Source organism: Lynx canadensis, chromosome B3, assembly GCF_007474595.2.
Source record: "Lynx canadensis isolate LIC74 chromosome B3, mLynCan4.pri.v2, whole genome shotgun sequence".
NCBI lineage: Eukaryota > Metazoa > Chordata > Mammalia > Carnivora > Felidae > Lynx > Lynx canadensis.
The window spans coordinates 47,177,763-47,203,251 of NC_044308.2; the positions used below are offsets into that span (position 1 = coordinate 47,177,763).

At 37.2% G+C, this 25,489-nt stretch overlaps 1 protein-coding gene across 6 annotated transcripts in view; it reads right to left on the reverse strand.

Moving 5' to 3' along the window:
- TCF12 (transcription factor 12) overlaps positions 1-25,489 on the reverse strand; it is a 397,584-nt gene that overhangs the window by 215,305 nt on the left and 156,790 nt on the right. For 5 of the 6 annotated variants that reach the window (XM_032593633.1, XM_030318100.1, XM_030318099.1 and 2 more), the window contains exon 4: positions 16,110-16,183. In XM_032593633.1, the coding sequence (XP_032449524.1) occupies positions 16,110-16,183 (74 nt within the window). Of the gene's footprint in view, positions 1-526; positions 589-16,109; positions 16,184-25,489 lie in introns of those variants that run through there. The other variant, XM_032593634.1, reaches the window with a different exon arrangement.

Consider the following 25,489-nt stretch of genomic DNA (forward strand, 5'->3'; position numbering starts at 1 on the left):
AGAATTGTAAAGGATCAGTCCTAATAAAGATGCTATTTCATAAGCATGCAAAGTTAAGTGAAACTTACAGTGAGGTAAGAAACTGACAAAGGCTGGTTCCAAAGCTATGTGACAGCATCTGAATGGACACTGTCCCTGGAAGAATGGCTAAATTGAAAGAAAAACAAAAACAAAAACCCAGAAGATGTGCCTAGCTTGAAATGGAAAAATAGACAACCTAATAGCTGTGTGATTTCTTTCATTTTAAATATCTGCTAGCAAGAGATTTAAAGGAGCTTATATCATCCTAACCCAATTTTTTCCTTATCTAAGAACTAAGATTACAAGTTACAGGCAGGTTTGTATGTTTTGAATACAAACAGTAACCAACAACACTTTCCCTCATGGGTTTATTTAAACCTAACTTTAAAATACACCCTTTTCTTACCCATAGTTTTTCTTCACATTCAGAACATTCAGAAGGAGCAGTTACATAACAAAACAGAGATTAATGGGAACATAGATGCAATATATAGAAAACACTTACTTTAATTCTCTGTCCCTCCTGTCTTGCTTTGCTATTTAACTGCTTCATCTCCTGTTTTGTACCTGAGATCAAGAGGCATAAAATACTATTTCAAAATTTGTGTGTCCTTTCTAATTATTGCATTTGAACTCGCAGAAGCTATAAAACCTACACCATTTTTCCCTTCAAAAATAAAAACATTAGCAAACCGTAAATAATCTAGAGAAAATATCTACTCTAAACAAGAAAAAGTAACACTAAACTTTATTTCCCATCAAAGCTGTCAAAGGAGGACAATGAGTAAAAAGTATTTTATTCACACAGCTGTATTTTTTCCATTTATAAGGGAAACTATTTATCAAAATCAAACAATCTGGTAGTTGTAGAACACAACCACAGCTAACTTGTCAAAACCTGAATAAAACACATGGAGTTTAACTCAGCAGTCATCATTCTGCGGGGTGAGTTAATCTGTATAATTTTCAATCTTCCTCAGTCACCAAATGTGTCAGTTTTTTTTTTCTCCTTTGAGACATCTCTCCATTTTCAATTATTTTGTGATCTTGACCCTATCATCCTACTCTAAGTTTAATTTCATTGCAAATAGGTCTACGTAATAACATCTTACCCGATCATCCTAGTACTCTTTACTCTTTCACTTTGGATCCATTCCTCATACCACAATATACTGATCTTTATAAAACCCGTTGTGTCATTCCCTGCATAAAAATTTATTTTTAATTGGCTCTCTACTCCCCAAAGGATACACTACATTTCTTGAACAGAAAAGTTACCTGCCTTACCACACTATTTACCTATGATTCCAAGATCATTTATTCTTTACTGAATTTTGTAATTTTGAGGTTTCTACACTTGTGGTCCCATCATTCCACATTTCTGGAAAGTTGTCTTCCTTCTAATCTTATTCATACAAATACTGTCTGTCCTATAATATCCTACTCAAACACCTCCCCTTTACTCTTTCCTGATGACCCAAAGTAATCTCTCCATCTCCTGTAATCCCACAGTAATCAGTGAAATTAACTTGATAATTAACTATTTGCTGCCTAATCCTTCTTCACTGCTGCCTGAAAAGAGTTAAAGTTTCATAATTAACTCTTCAGATAAATATGACCTGTATTTCTAACCATAGCTCCTGAACTCTAAGATGAACTAAAAGATTATTCATTTTTAATGATGTATAAACTGAATGCATTCACAAATCTCAGCATCTTAAAAATGGGGACCAGAGTAAGAACAAGTTTCTTAAAAGCAGAGAGGCAACATCATTATCCTTATTTACAAGGGTAGCTCTCATGCCACTATGCTCTACTGGGAGAAGAAAACTACAGGTTCTCTCCACCCCTAGATATTCCCAAGGCCTCTACTGTCAAATGTAAATGAACTATACCTTAGGCTCTCCCAGAACTGCAGCCAGTATAACCCTTCCTAGGGTAAGAATGACCTCTGTGAATTATATATAGATAGCACATGAGGGGAACTGAGGGTCTTATCTCCAACTTGTAATCCATCAAACCATATAGTGGCTGTTTGCCAAGCTCATCCACATGAATGAAAAGATACTGAATACCTGCTAAGAAGAGAGCACTAAGCAAAATTAAAGATCTCTTTAGCTGCATCAGGTGGGAATGGTCCAGGAGTAGCTAGACAGGTATCATTAAACTCATCCGGATAACCTTATGAACTCATTTTAGTTTCCACAGAATCTGAAAGCTGTATGTCTATTTCAGTTGAATTTTTACTTTTTTTTTGTTTCCCTTATCCAAAGTACCCAATCTATGGCTTTGAGTATGAGTCTTCGAAGACTAGAGCAACTCCTTAAAAGGCTACAGCAACTCGCGGGGCGCCTGGGTGGCTTGGTCGGTTAAGCGTCCGACTTCGGCTCAGGTCATGATCTCACGGTCTGTGAGTTCGAGCCCCGCGTCAGGCTCTGGGCTGACAGCTCAGAGCCTGGAGCCTGTTTCCGATTCTGTGTCTCCCTCTCTCTCTGACCCTCCCCCGTTCATGCTCTGTCTCTCTCTGTCTCAAAAATAAAAAAAAAAAAATAAAAAAAAAAGGCTACAGCAACTCTCATATTCATTTTCTACCTGACCTGGATCATCAGGCTGCCATCCATGTGTATTCCTGACAAATGGTCTGAGAAATGACCACTGCTGGTGTTTTTTTTAATAAAATGAACCTTCATTCTACCTCATTATAACAGGTACAGATGTCAGAGTATGTATTAAAATGAAAGATCTCAAAACATACTATTTATTTCTTAATTAGAAGTCTGAAATTATTTTGTGCTGAATCATAAACAGCTGCTAAACCTAGTATTTTAAAGCCAACTCATTACCACATAACTGGTTTTCCCTTTCTCCACGAATAGGCCTAAGTCCGGAACTTTACCAAGGTAGTTATTATTAGTACCACCTCCCTCTATCAATGAGCAAAGGAAAAAGGAAAAAGAAAAAAAGTTTGAGGCAAAGAGAAATAATTTGCCCAGAGTCATACAACTAGGAAGAAGAAGCACCAGAAATAGAACCCACACAACTTGATTTCAGTGTTCAAGCACTTAAATTCTATGCTAGTCTACCTCACAATATACTATGCTGGCTAGCAAACTTTCTTTTTTGTTCTATCATGTCCCGTGTCTTCTTTTGAAATATCAATTATAGATCCTCTTTTCACGTTTCTCCTCTCTTCTCCCCTTCATTCGGTGTATGGCAAAAAATTTAAGAGAGTTAGTTCTTTTTTGACTTGGGAAACACTAAGGTAAGGGAGTTAAAAGGTAACTGTATAATATTTGGTATATCTGAGTTCTAGGCCAGAGTCTATCATTAACCAGGCAAACTGTCTAGCCAAATCTTGTGTGTATTTTGAATCAACAGCACATATCTCAACCTGGCCAAATCTCAAACTCTCTTAGTTTCCTCATCTATGAAATAAAAGGAATAGATATAAATAGCTAGCACACTTTCTAGTTTTGAAATTCTAGGATGCTGCAAAATGGGAAGGAAAGGAAGAGCAACATAGACACAACTGTTTCACTCTGCAAACCATATTTATAAAGAGAACGGAAAACCACGGTAGAAATTTAGCAATTTGGAAAAATAAGCACTCAAACTCTATGCAATTGAATATTGCTTCTCTCCCCCCAAATTACTACCACAATAGATTATACAGTACCTGAAAAATGCACAAAATTAAAATGCCAACTGCTGGTCACTGCTGGTACTTATAAACATAATTACTATTAGCGGTTACCTACCACTGATCTCTTTTACTTTTTTTTTTTTCATTTACTTATTTATTAATTTACATCTAAGATAGTTAGCATATTGTTATAATGGCTTCAGGAGTAGATTCAGGGATTCATCCCCTATGTATCACACCCAGTGCTCATCCCAACAAGTGTCTTCCCTAATGCCCCTTACTCATTTAGCCCATCCCCCTTCCCACAATGCCTCCAGCAACCCTCAGTTTGTTCTCTGTACTTAAGAGTCTCTTCTGTTTTGTCCTCCTTGTTTTTGTATTATTTTTGCTTCCCTTCCCTTATGTTCATCTGTTTTGTATCTTAAATTCCTCATATGAGTGAAGGCATCTGATATTTGTCTTTCTCTGACTGGCTAATTTTGCTTAACATAATACCTTCTAGTTCCATCCATGTAGTTGCAAACGGCAAGATTTCATTCTTTTTGATTGTCAAGTAATACTCCATTGTATGTATGTGTGTGTGTGTGTGTGTGTGTATACATATATATACACACATATATATACATACACACATCTCCTTTATCCATTCATCTGTCAATGGACATCTGGGCTCTTTCCATACTTTGGCTATTATTGATAGTGCTGCTATAAAACATTGGGGTGCATGTGCATCTTTGAAACAGCACAACTGTATTCTTTGGATAAATACCTAGTAGTGAAATTGCTGGGTTGTAAGGTAGTTCTATTTTTAATTTTTGGGGGAATCTCCATACTGTTTTCCAGAGTGCCTGCACCAGCTTGCATTCCCACCAGCAGTGCAAAGGATGATATCTTTTACTTTTTAAACTGAGGAATGAAAAACTCTGTATTTTAGGAAATACTGTCAACAAGAAGACTTCTCCCCTTTCCTGTGAGCCCTGTCATAACTCCAGGGTGCAAACCCCAATGATACCTCAGTACTTAAAGCTTGGCCTAAGTTGGGTAACAGAGCTACAAGGGCAGGAAAACCAAGATGACAGGGGCCCCTTGGAATTTTCATCAACTAAAATGATCACACAACATTTTAGAAATGGAATTTGTACATCAGGAAATATGACCATGGAAATGAACATGAAATATTAGATATTTGGAGATAATGATGATAATTATAGTAGTAGCAGCTCTCATTTATTGAATAAATGAAATGAAATACTTCATGGCTATTATCAGGTTTCATCTTTACTCAAACCCTACAAGGTATGTGTAAAATTATCATAATTTTGGAGATGAGAACTCTGAGGCTCAAAATGACTTGGTAACTTATCCAAGGTCACAGAATACAATTCTCCAGAGTCGGTGATCTTAAATGCTTTACTAAGTAGTATCATCAATCAGGATAATACTTTGTAAGCATAGGAGAGAGGAGGCCTATTTACCATTAATACCACCACCATCGACTTTGAGATTCACCACCATAAATCAACTTTGATTCTTTTCTCCTCGATCTCCAAACACAATTAATCTAGTAAATCTAAGAATTCTTCCCCAATCTTCCCCAAGTATTCAGCAAATACTTATAGAAGTCCATGATGTAAAAAGCATTACACCGGACAGAGTAAAACTTTTATATCTAAGTTTGTCACAAGACTTCTCCTTTCCCAAAGAAAGAAACAGATAACTGAAGGGGAAAGGAAATTGATTTTATGTGTTTTACAAATCTAAAGGAAGTATATTAAGCATGACAGAATCAGCAAGTAATTCTTACTCATTACACTTAGAATGTAGCACATCTGCAAATGTATTCATTCATTTAAATTATTACATATAGATCTAGTTAATAAATTCTGATATACATAGTATTAAACTCCAACACTTACATAGCAGTCACTATGTACCAGACACTGACCTAACCACTTTATATAGATTTATCTAATTTAACCATAGTTTTACATACATTTAATCCTTATGACAGCCTTATAATTATCCCCAATTCACGACGAGTAAACTGAGGTAAAGTGAATTTAAGTAAGTTGTCCAGAATCATACAGGTAGTAAGTGGCAGAGCTGGGATTCATATCCAGGTACTCTGGCTCCCGTTCTGTGCTCTTGACCACTACCTTCTAAAGAGGAGGGGGAAAAAAATCTAAAACTAGAATAAATCATTAACATGGTGGTAAATAACAAAAATCATGGTATTCTCTGGCTTTTATACCTGCTGCAATGTCAAATACAGATAACATTTGTTTGTAGGAAAGGATAAAAACTAAGGGAGGGCAGGGAAAAAACTCATTAACTATACCTCTTGCCCAGATCTAAACTATTTGAGATCTTAATCACTCCTTTCAATCTCTGGTGCCTTAACCTCGATCACCACTTTTCACATATTTCTGAAAATGAAAGTGTTATTCACATCATGATGATGCTTTTATCTGTTCAGTTGTGTGTTTTGTTCTGCAGAGGTGAGCAGGTCAACAATGCAGAAACCAGGACTAACAAAAGTGAAGAGGTTTGAAGTACATGCCACAAATGCTCTTACTTCCTTATGAGTGTCTCAGACATGTGTCATCTTCACATTTCCTAAGAATACTGACCATGTCTACCATTTCTTCTGTAACCACTAATAGGTATATGCATTTATTTTTGTCTCTACCTAATAAAAATACTCTATTGAATGATGTGCTACGGCAGGTTCTGATAACCATAAACTTGGTAAATCACCTATATATTGTGAGGCTACTTTTCTTGTGGGTTTGGGAAAAATGGGCAGACAGGAGCTCTGCCGGCTTTTCCTACTTCAGAAATAACATGTATAACACTAAGTACACTTTTGAGAAGTTTGTGGCCTCTTTTTTTTTTTTTTAATTTTTTTTTTCAACGTTTATTTATTTTTGGGACAGAGAGAGACAGAGCATGAACGGGGGAGGGGCAGAGAGAGAGGGAGACACAGAATCGGAAACAGGCTCCAGTCTCTGAGCCATCAGCCCAGAGCCCGACGCGGGGCTCGAACTCACGGACCGCGAGATCGTGACCTGGCTGAAGTCGGACGCTTAACCGACTGCGCCACCCAGGCGCCCCTGTGGCCTCTTAACCATACAACTCTGGTAGAGCTCACTTAGGCATCAAGGTTACTAGAGCAAAATGCCATCTTCGTTAGATTTAAAGTAAGTACCTATAAGGCAAAAAGTGTACAAAGCAAATATTCCCCTTAAAAAGGTGTTAAATAGGGGATTCTGGGAAGATGGCGGCGTAGGAGGACGCTGGGCTCACCGCGCGTCCTGCTGATCACTTAGATTCCACCTACACCTGCCTAAATAACCCAGAAAACCGCCAGAGGATTAGCAGAACAGAGTCACCGGACCCAAGTGCAGACGAGAGGCCCACGGAAGAGGGTAGGAAGGGCGGCGAGGCGGTGCGCGCTCCACGGACTGGCGGGAGGGAGCCGGGGCGGAGGGGCGGCTCGCCGGCCAAGCAGAGCCCCCGAGTCCGGCTTGCAAAAGCGGAGGGGCCTGACGGACTGTGTTCCGACAGCAAGCGCGACTTAGCGTCTGGGAGGTCATAAGTTAACAGCTCTGCTCGGAAAGCGGGAAGGCTGGAGGACAAAGGGAGGGTGAGCTGCGGAGCCCCCGGACGACAGAGCTCAGTTTGGCCGGGAACAAAGGCGCTAGCCAGCGCCATCTCCCCCGCCCATCCCCCAGCCAAAATCCCAAAGGGAACCGGCTCCGGGCAGGGAAATTGCTCGCTCCGCGCGAACACCCAACTCTGTGCTTCTGCGGAGCCAAACCTCCGGCAGCGATTTGACTCCCTCCGGCTGCCACAGGGCCCCTCCTGAAGTGGATCACCTAAGGAGAAGCGAGCTAAGCCTGCCCCCCCTCCCGCCGTGCACCTTGCCTTCCCACCCCAGCTAATACGCCAGATCCCCAGCATCACAAGCCTGGCAGTGTGGAAGTAGCCCAGACGGGCCACGCCACCCCACAGTGAATCCCGCCCCTAGGAGAGGGGAAGAGAAGGCACACACCAGTCTGACTGTGGCCCCAGCGGTGGGCTGGGGGCAGACATCAGGTCGGACTGCGGCCCCGCCCACCAACTCCAGTTATACACCACAGCACAGGGGAAGTGCCCTGCAGGCCCTCACCACACCAGGGACTATCCAAAATGACCAAGCGGAAGAATTCCCCTCAGAAGAATCTCCAGGAAATAACAACAGCTAATGAGCTGATCAAAAAGGATTTAAATAATATAACAGAAAGTGAATTTAGAATAATAGTCATAAAATTAATCGCTGGGCTGGAAAACAGCATACAGGACAGCAGAGAATCTCTTGCTACAGACATCAGGGGACTAAGGAACAGTCACGAGGAGCTGAAAAACGCTTTAAAGGAAATGGAAAACAAAATGCAAACGACCACGGCTCGGATGGAAGAGGCAGAGGAGAGAATAGGTGAACTAGAAGATAAAGTTATGGAAAAAGAGGAAGCTGAGAAAAAGAGAGATAAAAAAATCCAGGAGTATGAGGGGAAAATTAGAGAACTAAGTGATACACTAAAAAGAAATAATATACGCATAATTGGTATCCCAGAGGAGGAAGAGAGAGGGAAAGGTGCTGAAGGGGTACTTGAAGAAATAATAGCTGAGAACTTCCCTGAACTGGGGAAGGAAAAAGGCATTGAAATCCAAGAGGCACAGAGAACTCCCTTCAGACGTAACTTGAATCGATCTTCTGCACGACATATCATAGTGAAACTGGCAAAATACAAGGATAAAGAGAAAATTCTGAAAGCAGCAAGGGGTAAACGTGCCCTCACATATAAAGGGAGACCTATAAGACTCGTGACTGATCTCTCTTTTGAAACTTGGCAGGCCAGAAAGAATTGGCACGAGATTTTCAGGGTGCTAGATAGCAAAAATATGCAGCCCAGAATCCTTTATCCAGCAAGTCTGTCATTTAGAATAGAAGGAGAGATAAAGGTCTTCCCAAACAAACAAAAACTGAAGGAATTTGTCACCACTAAACCAGCCCTACAAGAGATCCTAAGGGGGACCCTGTGAGACAAAGTACCAGAGACATCACTACAAGCATAAAACATACAGACATCACAATGACTCTAAACCCGTATCTTTCTATAATAACACTGAATGTAAACGGATTAAATGCGCCAACCAAAAGACATAGGGTATCAGAATGGATAAAAAAAACAAGACCCATCTATTTGCTGTCTACAAGAGACTCATTTTAGACCTGAGGACACCTTTAGATTCAGAGTGAGGGGATGGAGAACTATTTATCATGCTACTGGAAGCCAGAAGAAAGCTGGAGTAGCCATACTTATATCAGACAAACTAGACTTTAAATTAAAGGCTGTAACAAGAGATGAAGAAGGACATTATATAATAGTTACAGGGTCTATCCATCAGGAAGAGCTAACAATTATAAATGTCTATGCGCCGAATACCGGAGCCCCCAAATATATAAAACAATTACTCATAAACAGAAGCAACCTTATTGATAAGAATGTGGTAATTGCAGGGGACTTTAACACCCCACTTACAGAAATGGATAGATCATCTAGACACACAGTCAATAAAGAAACAAGGGCCCTGAATGAGACACTGGATCAGATGGACTTGACAGATATATTTAGAACTCTGCATCCCAAAGCAACAGAATATACTTTCTTCTCGAGTGCACATGGAACATTCTCCAAGATAGATCATATACTGGGTCACAAAACAGCCCTTCATAAGTTTACAAGAATTGAAATTATACCATGCATACTTTCAGACCACAATGCTATGAAGCTTGAAATCAACCACAGGAAAAAGTCTGGAAAACCTCCAAAAGCATGGAGGTTAAAGAACACCCTACTAACGAATGAGTGGGTCAACCAGGCAATTAGAGAAGAAATCAAAAAATATATGGAAACAAACGAAAATGAAAATACAACAATCCAAACGCTTTGGGACGCAGCGAAGGCAGTCCTGAGAGGAAAATACATTGCAATCCAGGCCTATCTCAAGAAACAAGAAAAATCCCAAATACAAAATCTAACAGCACACCTAAAGGAAATAGAAGCAGAACAGCAAAGGCAGCCTAAACCCAGCAGAAGAAGAGAAATAATAAAGATCAGAGCAGAAATAAACAATATAGAATCTAAAAAAACTGTAGAGCAGATCAACGAAACCAAGAGTTGGTTTTTTGAAAAAATAAACAAAATTGACAAACCTCTAGCCAGGCTTCTCAAAAAGAAAAGGGAGATGACCCAAATAGATAAAATCATGAATGAAAATGGAATTATTACAACCAATCCCTCAGAGATACAAACAATTATCAGGGAATACTATGAAAAATTATATGCCAACAAATTGGACAACCTGGAAGAAATGGACAAATTCCTAAACACCCACACTCTTCCAAAACTCAATCAGGAGGAAATAGAAAGCTTGAACAGACCCATAACCAGCGAAGAAATTGAATCGGTTATCAAAAATCTCCCAACAAATAAGAGTCCAGGACCAGATGGCTTCCCAGGGGAGTTCTACCAGACGTTTAAAGCAGAGATAATACCTATCCTTCTCAAGCTATTCCAAGAAATAGAAAGGGAAGGAAAACTTCCAGACTCATTCTATGAAGCCAGTATTACTTTGATTCCTAAACCAGACAGAGACCCAGTAAAAAAAGAGAACTACAGGCCAATATCCCTGATGAATATGGATGCAAAAATTCTCAATAAGATACTAGCAAATCGAATTCAACAGCATATAAAAAGAATTATTCACCATGATCAAGTGGGATTCATTCCTGGGATGCAGGGCTGGTTCAACATTCGCAAATCAATCAACGTGATACATCACATTAACAAAAAAAAAGAGAAGAACCATATGATCCTGTCAATCGATGCAGAAAAGGCCTTTGACAAAATCCAGCACCCTTTCTTAATAAAAACCCTTGAGAAAGTCGGGATAGAAGGAACATACTTAAAGATCATAAAAGCCATTTATGAAAAGCCCACAGCTAACATCATCCTCAACGGGGAAAAACTGAGAGCTTTTTCCCTGAGATCAGGAACACGACAGGGATGCCCACTCTCACCGTTGTTGTTTAACATAGTGCTGGAAGTTCTAGCATCAGCAATCAGACAACAAAAGGAAATCAAAGGCATCAAAATTGGCAAAGATGAAGTCAAGCTTTCGCTTTTTGCAGATGACATGATATTATACATGGAAAATCCGATAGACTCCACCAAAAGTCTGCTAGAACTGATACATGAATTCAGCAAAGTTGCAGGATACAAAATCAATGTCCAGAAATCAGTTGCATTCTTATACACTAACAATGAAGCAACAGAAAGACAAATAAAGAAACTGATCCCATTTACAATTGCGCCAAGAAGCATAAAATACCTAGGAATAAATCTAACCAAAGATGTAAAGGATCTGTATGCTGAAAACTATAGAAAGCTTATGAAGGCAATTGAAGAAGATTTAAAGAAATGGAAAGACATTCCCTGCTCATGGATTGGAAAAATAAATATTGTCAAAATGTCAATACTACCCAAAGCTATCTACACATTCAATGCAATCCCAATCAAAATTGCACCAGCATTCTTCTCGAAACTAGAACAAGCAATCCTAAAATTCATATGGAACCACAAAAGGCCCCGAATAGCCAAAGGAATTTTGAAGAAGAAGACCAAAGCAGGAGGCATCACAATCCCAGACTTCAGCCTCTACTACAAAGCTGTCATCATCAAGACAGCATGGTATTGGCACAAAAACAGACACACAGACCAATGGAATAGAATAGAAACCCCAGAACTAGACCCACAAACATATGGCCAACTCATCTTTGACAAAGCAGGAAAGAACATCCAATGGAAAAAAGACAGCCTCTTTAACAAATGGTGCTGGGAGAACTGGACAGCAACATGCAGAAGGTTGAAACTAGACCACTTTCTCACACCATTTACAAAAATAAACTCAAAATGGATAAAGGACCTAAATGTGAGACAGGAAACCATCAGAACCTTAGAGGAGAAAGCAGGAAAAGACCTCTCTGACCTCAGCCGTAGCAATCTCTTACTTGACACATCCCCAAAGGCAAGGGAATTAAAAGCAAAAGTGAATTACTGGGACCTTATGAAGATAAAAAGCTTCTGCACAGCAAAGGAAACAACCAACAAAACTAAAAGGCAACCAACGGAATGGGAAAAGATATTTGCAAATGACATATCGGACAAAGGGCTAGTATCTAAAATCTATAAAGAGCTCACCAAACTCCACACCCGAAAAACAAATAACCCAGTGAAGAAATGGGCAGAAAACATGAATAGACACTTCTCTAAAGAAGACATCCAGATGGCCAACAGGCACATGAAAAGATGTTCAGCGTCGCTCCTTATCAGGGAAATACAAATCAAAACCACACTCAGGTATCACCTCACGCCAGTCAGAGTGGCCAAAATGAACAAATCAGGAGACTATAGATGCTGGAGAGGATGTGGAGAAACGGTAACCCTCTTGCACTGTTGGTGGGAATGCAAATTGGTGCAGCCGCTCTGGAAAGCAGTGTGGAGGTTCCTCAGAAAATTAAAAATAGACCTACCCTATGACCCAGCAATAGCACTGCTAGGAATTTATCCAAGGGATACAGGAGTACTGATGCATAGGGGCACTTGTACCCCAATGTTCATAGCAGCACTCTCAACAATAGCCAAATTATGGAAAGAGCCTAAATGTCCATCAACTGATGAATGGATAAAGAAATTGTGGTTTATATACACAATGGAATACTACGTGGCAATGAGAAAAAATGAAATATGGCCTTTTGTAGCAACGTGGATGGAACTGGAGAGTGTGATGCTAAGTGAAATAAGCCATACAGAGAAAGACAGATACCATATGGTTTCACTCTTATGTGGATCCTGAGAAACTTAACAGGAACCCATGGGGGAGGGGAAGGAAAAAAAAAAAAGGACGTTAGAGTGGGAGAGAGCCAAAGCATAAGAGACTGTTAAAAACTGAGAACAAACTGAGGGTTGATGGGGGGTGGGAGGGAGGGGCGGGTGGGTGATGGGTATTGAGGAGGGCACCTTTTGGGATGAGCACTGGGTGTTGTATGGAAACCAATTTGTCAATAAACTTCATATAAAAAAAAAAAAAAAAAAAAAAAAAAAAAAAAAAAAAAAAAAAAAAAAAAAAAAAAAAGGTGTTAAATAGATACTAAGTTCAACCTATGAGATTTTGTGTAGTCAATCTTGTACGGTAAAATGCATAGTTATGATACATGAATAGAGAACTATTAACAGAGTTCATGTACCAAATATGTTTTTACAGTAATGCAAAACATGATTATTTCTCCCTTATAGTTTTAGTGGAGGCATGGAGGATGGAGAACTCAGCTCAATCCAACTAAACTATAAGCATATGCTTTATGACTCCACCAAACCACTCATTCTGCAGTTTTTACATACTTTTTATTGTAGCCTACTATGTTTCAAGCTTTACAAAAAGTAAAATAAATTTTTTTCCTATCAGTATTGTAAAATCAAATTATTTTTTAAATGATACAACCTGCTGTGATGGAAATGTATTATTTATACAATATGGCAAAGTCTAAATACATTTCACTGGCAGAATTTCTACAAAATACTTGCAAATTTCATTAAAGTTTAAATTGACTTGTTAATGATTTTACAAAGTATCAAAATTGGTTTTTATTTTTTTTTTAATTTTTTTTTTCAACGTTTATTTATTTTTGGGACAGAGAGAGACAGAGCATGAACAGAGGAGGGGCAGAGAGAGAGGGAGACACAGAATCGGAAACAGGCTCCAGGCTCTGAGCCATCAGCCCAGAGCCCAACGCAGGGCTCGAACTCACGGACCGCGAGATCATGACCTGGCTGAAGTCGGACGCTTAACCAACTGTGCCACCCAGGCGCCCCCAAAATTGGTTTTTAGCCAATATCAGTATTTACTTCTGAATTAAAAAAAAACTCAACAGACTATGATACTCAGTGGAATAAAGTCTTTTGGTAAACTGAGACTCTTATTAACAAAATTATATCTATATTTATGATTATGAAAAAAATAGTCAACTTGGTAGATGGGGTTTAATGATAAAACCCAAAAAGTTCATAAACTTCCTATTAAAAGTGTATTGAAGACAGCTTCTAAGATAACCATAAATGTCTTTCCTTGGTGAAAAGATTTCAGGAGAGAATTAAATTGTTCAAAATTATAAATAAAACATAACTTAACTAGATAAACCATTTTAGGTTCAAAATCATGACCAGGATAGAAGAAGCAAAGTTAGTGGAAGAATGGATTTCAATGAGAACAAAAATAAAGGGTAATATATATATATAAAGGATATATATATATATATATATACATATATATATATATAGTATATAAAGATAGATATATGCTATCTATATAGCATATATATCTATTTATACTATATATATATATACACACACACATATATATATATATATATACACACACACACACACACGGTTGCATGGTAGATTGGGAATATTTAAATATTAATCTTGGGTTTTTAAACAGAAAACTAATTTACTATAAAATCAATTTAACTTTGCAATGCACACAATATACATTCAACATAGCATAGCAAATAGCAAAAAGAAAAGTAAGAGTAACTTTGAAGTCCATCTCTAGAGGCAAACTTAATTTCACGATCATGAAATATGTAAAACTTTGGATGTACTATTATGTTCTCTTCTCCTAGAATCTTATTTAGTACTCAAGTACAACAAAATTGAAAGTCTAAAAGGAAAGTACACATAAGGTACAAAGGCACCATTTAATACATTTTAAGAAATAAGTTATCACACAGTAACTCAAGCCTTTGAAAGAAAATAATCCAAAAATAGTATTTTGTTCTCCACTATATAAAATCCATACTTCACAATCTAAACAGGAAACCTACCTTTCCTACTCACAATGGTATTTAAAGAATCAAAAACTTCTAAAGGTAGAAGAATATTTGGACAATCAGTTTAACTAGCCCTAAGGTTAAAATAAGGTGCCCAAGGATTACACAGGAGAGAGGATAGTAAATCCAAGTCTTGTGATACCCACAACAGTACTCTTTACACTACAACCCAGCTTTCTCACCACAGATTCCCAAAAGGGAAACACTAAAACCATGTTTAATTGTCTCTTTAATAATTATTCTTAATTCTCCATGACTATCCTATTTTTTCCCCAAAGTATTTAAAATAAATTAAACATAGGCTACAGCCAAATATAATAGCAAACCACATATTTTAACTCAACATTAAAAAAAATTTTGTTAATGTTTATGTATTTTTGAGAGACAGAGAGAGACACAGCATGAGCAAGGGAGGGGCAGAGAGGGAAACAGATTCCGAGGCAGGCTCCAGACTCTGAACTGTTAGCACAGAGCCTGACGCAGGGCTCAAACCCATGGACCAAGAGATCATGACCTGAGCTGAAATCCAATGCTTAGCTGACTGAGCTACCCAGGCACCCCTAATTCAGCATTTTTTAATGCAAAATGACATAACCCATATGGAGATTATGGACTCCAATCACATACTGTTTCCTTCCACTTATGCCAATATGCTTCTAGGGTTAAATATCCATAAATTTTATGCTTGTCTATCTTCTAATGGTTAATTCTAAGAGAAGTAAATAGTTCATTATTTATTCAAACTATGACATTTTGGAAAAGGTAGCTCTTAACCTCAGCAATTTACTGCAGAGTCTGGAAACACAGAATTTAATTTTACTGCCAGCTCTTTGGTCTAATTTTTAATCTTTCAGTCTCATTATTTTAAAGTTTTGGGGGATTTGTTTGTTTACTGCTAAAAAGAGGCTCTGACCTTATGACCTCACTATGTGTAGAATGTTAGCTTGGTCCTATTTTCTCTTAACTGCCAACCGAGAAATGTCATCTGTTATGTGTGTTTTGATATGCTTCCAAGAGACAGAGCTATAGAGTCCCAGATATAAACAGCTGATGACTACTGGAACAAGAATGGGAGAGGGAAGACTGGAAACTGATACTCTGAAAGTCAGTGCCATCTCTCAAAGGTAATACACGAAGAAAACAATACACAAAGAAAAATTTATGTATGGAGAATAGTTAGGCATTCTAAACTCTTCCAACTCTAGTAAAGAGTATTATAGGTAATCCAGGTATAGAAATATTTCCTTCATTGTAAGAGATAAAATAAACTCCCCAAATATGACAATAAATGGAAAAAAATAAATCTACCATGAAGGTACTGTGTATTCTATGATACTCCCATGTAAATACGTAATCTTCATTTCTCTTAACAGAGTTCATATACAAAAAAACTTATTTATTCTGCCAAAGTACTTCATAGTTTTAATCAAGGGTGATGAACAAACTTACTCTAGATGAGTCATAAGAGGGGCTTGGTTGACCACTTGTTCCCCAAGATGTCGTACCTCCTCGTTCATCCATACCTGAGAAGAAAGTGAAAGATTTAAATCCAGAAGGATAGTATGATGGATTTTTTTTAAATATAGTATAGCAGAGAATAAAATTCAGCAAGTAGTATTTGCATTTGCATGGAACTAGCTGTGTATCAATTCTTGTCTCAGAAACCTGAAGAGCAGAAGTTACCTTGAGGGTCTTCGTCACTGCTCCATACAGTGCCCAATATACAATGGAGAATTTCAGAACCAAAATATGTCTCTGGAGACTTTAAAATAGGGCATAATCTAGATTTCCCATTTCTGTCCGTACCCACTGCTACTTCTAAGAGTAAATAAAACTTTCTTTTTTTTTTTTTTTTAACGTTTATTTATTTTTGAGACAGAGAGAGACAGAGCATGAACGGGGGAGGGTCAGAGAGAGAGGGAGACACAGAATCTGAAGCAGGCTCCAGGCTCTGTGCTGACAGCGGGGCTCAAACTCACGGACCGCGAGATCATGACCTGAGCCAAAGTCGGCCGCTCAACCGACTGAGCCACCCAGGCGCCCCATAAATGAAACTTTCTATAGTTTAGTCCTGCCTACATGAAAGTATGGAGAATTTAGTTCTTATGGATAAGTCTTAAAAAATCAAGCAAGTTGAACTGTTCAAGTTAATAAAACTGGTTTCTAACATAGCACTAATGAGATATTCTTAACTGAAGATATCAAACTAAATCAAACTATACCAAATCATATCATATCTATATTAGTTATATCGAAACTAATAAAAAATGTGATAACTCATGCTTATTTTGGAGAGAGACAGAGACAGCGCATGTGCATGTGTGCAGGGGAGGGGCAGAGAGGATCTGAGGTGGGCTCTGTGCTGACAGCAGTCAACCTTATGTGGTGCTCGAACTCTTGAGATCACGACCTGAGCCGAAAGTGGGACGCTTAATGCACTGAGCCACCCAGGTGCCCCTAAAATCTGATTCTAAATGAGTAGGTCTACACTTATGAAAATTGCAAAGGAAAACTCAAAGTGAAAAAAGATAAGTAACCATTAACAAAAAATCAGTTCACTGTGCTCCTTAATGTGCCTTCTGAAGCTCTGGTTCCATTATTTTACCTTCCAATCAATCCCTAGAAAAAGCTGAAAGACCGGGAGACCTCTCAATCCAGATATCTCTCCCTTTTCTGTTCTGAGGACCAGTCTTTTTTATCCTTGACTCCTAACAGCTTATGCTTTCCCAACCCTTGCCAAGTTTTCTATGATGAAATAAACACAAATAGTTGCCTTTTTTACATTCTTGCATGAGAAAACTCCTGATGCTACAAAGACAACATTCTGCTAAGTTTAGAACTTCTTTTTCTTAAAAACAATTTTTTTTCAAAATCCTCTGTGATTTAGAGGAGAACGTGATCTGTAATAAGTTAAATACCACAAATTTTCCAGTAACCAGCCAGGATTCCCAAGCTACTTCACATGGACAGAATTGCCAGCTGAAGGGACAGAACTGCCAATTGTCCATAGGTGACAAAAGCAGGCAAGGAGGAGTGAGTTTCCGAAGCAGAGTATACTAATTACTAATTCAGCTGGTAGGACCCTAATTTATTCTTTTTATGAATCTGTACTTCCTATATTAAGTGACTGATGTATAATTTTAAAAGTTTTTAAAAATACTATAGAGAAAAGATGGATACCTACTACAGAAAACACTCAAGGCATAATTTCAAGAGAACCAGATACCTTGAAAACACAGAGATCACGAATAAAAATACACAGTGTTTTGTTCATGCTTGGATAATTCTTACTAAAACTCTAGATTTAAAAAAGATTCTACAAGTTGGGGTAATAGCATGTAAAAACACACTTCGTTACCATCTCTCCAGTATCACCAGTTATCTGTAGGCTATATTCCAAGCATTTTCTTTGTAATCAACACTGCAGAACAGAAGCCAGAATTCCTATGAGGCCCAATCCAAGACAAAGGCTATTATTAACACACAAAATAAATACTACTTATGAATTGCTAATAATTTTATGAAAAGTTTTTTTTAAATCATACTTTTCATTTGCAACTATGTCTTTTTAACATTTTTTATACTATATAGCCAAAGTGAAATACAAAGTCAAATTGGCTATTGAAAGCAGAGTCTCAAATATTTGTACACCCATATTCTATTCCTTTATTTACAATAGCCAGAAGGTGGAAGCAACTCAAGTATCCACTGACAGATGAATGGATAAACAAAATGTGACATATACATACAATGGAATATTATTCAGCCTTAAAGATGGAGGGAACTCCTACACATGCTACAAAATGGATGAACCTGAGGATATATGTTAAGTGAAATAAACTAGTCACAAAAAGGACAAATACTGTACAATTCTACTTACATCGGGTGTAAATTCATGGAGACAAAAAGTAGAATGGTTGAGTTGAGAAGAAGAGGGGAATCATACTCACAGTGATAGTTAAGGGCACAGAATAGAAACTTATTTTGATGACCCTATCTTAATGAAAATGATCAGACTATAGTTTATTCTTTTTATGACTCTGAATCATCTTACATCAAATGAGTAATAAATATGAGGCCTTTGTGTTATTTACATACCTCTGTAAAAGAGAATGCAAAAAGGTGAGTGCCTATTACAGAAAACATCTCAGACAAAATTTTTTAAAGATATAAAATTATGTGAAAACACATACTCAATTTGCATCAAGTGACACTACTTCCACAGCATAAAAGAAGAGTAAAGATTAATTAAATGAGATGGTAATTAAGTAAGCCAACAGCTAAACAGTATGACATACCAAGGACAGTGGACACAGCAGGGGGCTCAAAGGATGCTATAGAATAACAAGGATCTGGGTAGGTTTTAAACTCAGAGCTCTTTAGTTTTATTGTTAACATAACCAGACTCTGAGTAGAAGGTCGTGGCTGGCACTGACAAAGGCAAGAGTCATCTTTCAGCATCAATGACTCCTTTCTGCTGAAGACAATGGCTGTACAAACAGACATATGACAGGAATAATAAATTTTCCAAAGCCTCAGACATAAGACCAAGGTAAGCAGAGAAAAAGAAATTACACACAGAAAATAAACTTAATATAAAACTGTACGAACTGATCAAAATTTATACAAATTGATTAAAATCAAATTTATCAACAAGAAAATAAAGTATAGTTGCAATACAGTGATTGGGAGAAAAACGTTTCTATTAAGATATGTCTGAACCACCATTGCCATATATTTTCTTTCCTTCCCATTTCTAGTCTATGCATTCCAATTTAACAATTTTAGAGAAGCTAGTTTCACGATTGATAGATTAAAATGGTGGATATAAGAGAAAGTTTAACAATCACTAAGTAGCAGAAACCCTTGGGAGTCTTGCTTAACTTTCTAACAAACTATTCTATTTCTATTCAACAAGATTAAAAGGGTTCATCAATATTTTAATATAGAGACTAAAGGACTCTTTTCTTTTTTAATCTTTATATACAGATTCTCTTAAGTCCCTGCTTTTTTATATGGAACCAATTAAAGTCCAATATATATTTTGATTCCATAGGTCACATTTTAAAAGGTATACATATTATTTTTTAATATCTTCCAGTAAAGAACATTATATTTTTTAAGCTTGTATCAAAAAATAATGGCTTGTAAATTCAGTGAAACAATTTGCTACTTTCTCATTTAATAGGAAAAGTAACTAAAAACAAATCATAAGTCACTACATACACAGGCAATTTTTTAAGAGGCTAGGACCCTGGAGAAGGAATTAGAGGTAAAAAAAATGAGTTTTTGAGATGTCAGAGAGCAAAATTCTTCAAGGAGCAAGTAAACTTCTTGGTAAAGTTTAACATATGACATTACTCTTTTCTATGAAGAACTCAGATATTGGTCTACACCTGCTTCCTCTCTCCTGCTACCATCTTTAGTTTTTGACCAAAAGTGCTCTCTCAAGTTAACCATAAACTATGCTTACAACTTCATCTTATCTCTTCTTTCATTCTCCTAGCACAGAGTCTTATAGATTTCTCTAGGTTTTTAACCACCAGGGAAAAACTGAAAACAGATTGGGAGGGGGAATGATTTTTCTACACCCTCAGCATCTATTCCGTTCCCCATGCCCTCCACCATATGGGTCCAAAACAGTACAGAGTTTGTGTACATAAAGCATACTCATGGTTTGGTGAGGCTCAGCGAAGACCTCCCTGCCTGGAGGTAAAAGGGGTGAATGAGGAGAAAAGCTGCTGAGCAGTTCCATATTTTCCTACTTGCCACTATTACCAATAACCTGCTGCCTGAGACTAAGACTAGGGTAAAGTGACACACAGGTCTAGAATTGGGAAAATATTTCTAGTAGTAGGTAGAGAGTCTACTGAGCAGAGAAGGAATAAAAGGAAGAAGGGGGACAATACTAAGAATGGAGTGAAGATGAATAAGGGTATCTCTGTAGAAAAGCTGGTAAGAAAAAAAAAAACCACTACAGCCACTTGCTTAGTATCTATCCTTATGAAAAAGGGCCATATATAAAGTTGGAAGGAAGAGCACAGGAGACTGTATCTTTCTCTCTCTCTCTCTTTCTCTCTCACACACACACACACACACACATACACACACACACACACACACACATACTGCTCTAGGAGCAGTGAAATCAAGTTTTCTTATCTTAGCAAGTAAAACGTACTTCAAAAATATCAAATCCCAACCCTGTTATAAATAAGGGAAAGATAATGTAGATTGCAGGATTGCCATCTGCTATAAGGTGATTCAATAAATGATTTGATGAAAGAAATCTGATTGGAGATGACTATGTCAAATAACCAAAGCTATGAATGTATCTCTTCAATAGTTTCACTCAATTTTATTTGTGGAGTAATGACACTTGTTTAGATAACACTCCAAGGTTGCCATCAATTGTAAAACAAAACACAAGTAAAACTCATCACCATTTCTATTGTATGATTTTAGATTCTCATGAAATAAATCTACCAATGTGTTTTTCTCGAAATTCATTGTGAAATAGGATCAATTAGAATATAATAGCACACCTTTGCTGTTATACTAAACATCAACAAAAACAAAATGGAAAAGCTATGATAATATTAAAATTGTAAGTGTATTTAAGAGAATTTAAGACACAGTGCCTCATATGAAGTATGTAACAATGATTATAAAGGTTTGTTAAAGTTATGAAATATTAGGGTTCTGTACCTAGAGCAGTCAAAAGAAACAATTTAATTCTTTTTAAAAGTAGGTAAGAAAATAAAAACAGTAAGAAGAGCAAAAGGAATCACAGGTCACCTTTTAAAGTTCAATCACAATTTCCATTTGGTATTATTAAGAACAAAGATTTACAAGTAGGGATATTCTAGTGCCAAAATACACTACAGTAAGGTAGTAAATACATGACTAATTCCAAGAAAATGAATAATTTTGAAAATAACGTTCAAACACAGTTATTTTGCTATGTTATTAACCACATCATTCTAAATAAATACCCTGTAAAGATACAATTCAGCAGAACATTCCAGTAATTTAAACAGAGTAGAGGATCCAAAGAAAATGGCAAGTCTACCTATTTACAAACAAGAGATACAGCCTGATGGCCAGAGATTGAAACGAAATTCCAGAGGGCAAGCAGGTATGTTGTACTACCTTGGGAGCTATCTGGTGACCTGGTATTTTGTTTCTCTTGCTATCTGAAAGTAGAACATTCTTATAAAATGTCCTACAAAAAGACTTTTGTAAGTTGAAATGGCAAAAAGTAAACAAGCAATTACCATTTGTAAAAGCAAATATCCTCTTCCAATTTCTTTCAATTACCAAAAACAGGTACAAACGTAGGTCTTTAGTAAAAGCAAAGTGGCATAAAGTGAACTTTTGGAGAGTGGGGGAAACCTGTACTCCTCCTCTGCAATACAAATACCAAAGCCCTATATCTAAACAACATTGTCAGTTGTTTTCCTCCATAGAGGCACTTAGGCAGTCAACTCTTAAAAACAGACTTGATTGTCTCTCTCACACTCTGGAGGACTCTCAGCAAAAGGTCTCTCAATAGTACAATCCCATTAGATTGACATTACACATTACCAAAGTCTGTAACTCACTATATTTAACATGATCATTTCAGTTCAAGCCATCAACCATCCCTGACATATATTACCGTAAGAGTCTCCTAAAGGGTCCCTATTCTTATTTTCCTTCTACAGTCTATTCTTTACACAGCAACTAGAATGACCCTTTAGAAACAAATCATGTCACTCCTATGCTCAAAATCTACCAAAGTCTTCCTTCTCTTGGATCAATCTGTTTCAACAACATGGCCCCTGCTTTTGCTTGGTGTGTTTGAGCAAAAGCAAGGGGCCATATTGGGATCTTTCATTTGCCCTTTCCTCTTCATAAAATGCTCCCACCCAGATATCTGAATGATCTCTTAATTTCCTTCAGGTCTCTGTTCAAATGTCATCTTATAGGTGGATGTTTACTGTCTTTTTCCAACAGATTGAAAAATCCATCAAAATAAGGATGTAGTTTGTTTTGTTCAGCTTTAACCATTTGGTAACTAGAACATGCCTGACACAAGTAGGTATTAATAAATATTTACGGAAGAATGAATGTATAGAGTGGAAATAATAAAATCAGTTTAATAAAAGTGAGGCTATACCAGGTTCCCTATTTGTTAGCTTATCATTACTTTTACACAGTAATCAAAACCAGTCTTCTAAATAACTATACTTTTTTTAAAACTCTGTGAGAAGTAGTTAGATTGCAAATGACTCTATAAACCAGATGACTACTCCCAAAGAGCAAAAATTACTAACAACTTTTAAAGAAATTAAATCCTCACTAGGCTTGGTAGCTAAAGAAACTACAGACCTTAAATATCACAACTGTGAAATGACCTCATCACATGTCCTAAGAAAAATCACTTTGTATTCATTATAGTACAGCCTATAACACATTGCTATAAAAGGAATTTTAAATAAAACATGTTCCAAAAAGATTCATATATTCAGCATGATGTTGGGATATTTACAAATGTAGTTAGAAATGTAATGATTCTCTTTAACTTGGTAACATTCTTCTTTCCTATTTCCTTAACTAGTCACTCTTCATATTGATTACTACCTCATCAATTTTCCAACTATCACATTTGTTCTTTTTACATACACAATACCCTGGGGTTCAGGTACTGTGTATTGCTTGTTCTTCTATTATGTTCCCATTTCAATCCACAGTTAACACTGCCAGCACACTTAACTTGCCACAAACACAAGTTGGGTCATATCCATTCACTACACAAATGTGATCTTTTCTCTGCTGCTTCAGGTTTAACATTCACACACCTGAGGGTGGCATTCTTCAAAGTGGCCTCAATCTGCCTTTTCAGCTTCAGTACTTACTATATCCCTTCAAAACCTCAAGGTCCCCCAACCTCATCAGGACATTAATCACTCCCCAAACATGCCAAATTCATCTTCTACCCCTATTGTTCCCTAGCCCTAGAAATATCTACCTTCATCTAACCCTTAACCTATTAAATTTCTAATTCTGATTCATCCTAAGATCAAATGTCCCCTTCTGAGAAGTGTTCTCCAGCAACTAAGCCTAAATTAATCACACTTCTTTAGAAGTTAATTTGTACTTATTCTGTCTTAAACACTGATGGTTGTTTTCATTTACATTCTACCAATAAAACTTTATAATAGGGAGCATCTCTTGTTCATCTCTATGTTTTTCTGGTACCTAGCAGAAGTGTGGTATTCTGCATTCAAATGTTTACTGAATGATTCAGAACATATAAAATTAGGGCATTCATGTAACTGTCTGTCATAATAATTCAATAACTAAGGATGGGTTAAAAACAAGAGGCCCAAAATAGAAAAATTATGCCTAGCAACTCAAAAAATAATAATTACTTTTTAAACAAAGTATTATTTTTAAAAGCAGATGACAAAATGTGTTGCAGAAACCTCAAAAGTGACCTAGTAAGCTCAGCTTCCAGTACAATGCAGTAAGCTCTGATAGACAGGCTTCTATAAATTCTGGGGGAAAATACAAATATAAAACAATTACTTACAAGCTCTAGAAAGTGAACAAAATCAGGCTGATTTTGGATGAGAACATAAACTTGGAAGAAAAGACCAGAATGAATAACTATCTTTCTTTAACAGATTTTAGGGATCAGAACAAGTGAATTTCCCATTCTTAAAGCTTTATCCTACACATATGCAGTAGCCACAGCACGCAAGAACTAAAGTTCCAATAAAAAACATCTTTTAAGGGCACCTAGGTGGCCCAGTCAGATGAGCATCCTACTCTTGATTTCGGCTCAGGTCATAGTCTCACAGTTGTGAGATCAAGCCTGTGTTGGGCTCTGTCCTGGGCATGTAGCCTGCTTGGGATCCTCTCTCTCTCCACTCTCTCTGCCCTTCCTCCCTCACTCTCTCTTCACCTAGCTCTCAAATAAACATTAAAAAAAATCTTTCTAGCTAGAAGAATGGTACAGAGCCTGGAAAGCAACAGTCATCACAAAGTAATGACAGAATTCCCAAGAGGAGAGATGCAAAAAAGAAGAGTCCCAAATTTTTGGTATATTTCTACCCAAGTCTTGGCTGAGTCCTGCAGCACATTCACAGGGCAGGCCCAAGGCAGTCTGCAGCTGAGACTAAAACAATCAAGACTTGAGCAGATGCCAAACTCAGGCAACAGAGAGTTTTCACTTTAAGTCTAATCCAATTAATGGCTCACTTAAACGAAGAAATCAAAACTCTTTGGAGGAACATGAAAGAAAACAAAATTTCCACAAATACATTCTTAATACCCATAATAGAATCCCAAATTCCTTGATAATGAAATGTGATCCAATCTCAAAGGAAAAGATAATCAAAAGAACAACCTCAAGATGGCCTAGAGAATGAGATTTTCAAATAAGGATATTAAAGCAGATATTGTAAGTGTGCTTAATGAGATAAAGGACCTAAGTTCATAATGAAGGAAAAAATGGAAAATTTCACAGGGAAAAGAAAACAAAAAGAAAGCACATATAAACCTTAGAAATAAAAATTAAAATATCAAAAATCTTAAAAAAAAACAAATTTCCTGATAAATGAATAGATAGATAGGTAGATAGACAGACAGATATTGTTTTGAAAGTTCTTTAGGTATCAGCTCTCAGGATTTGGGCTCAAAAATTGCTTGTTCATGTTTATTGTTGTTATAACTTTTGAAGATACCTCTTCTTTCAAATGTGACCATTTTGAGAGACAGCCAAAGCAAAAGAGACTCTTAAAAACTGAGAACAAACTGAGGGTTGATGGGGGGTGGGAGGG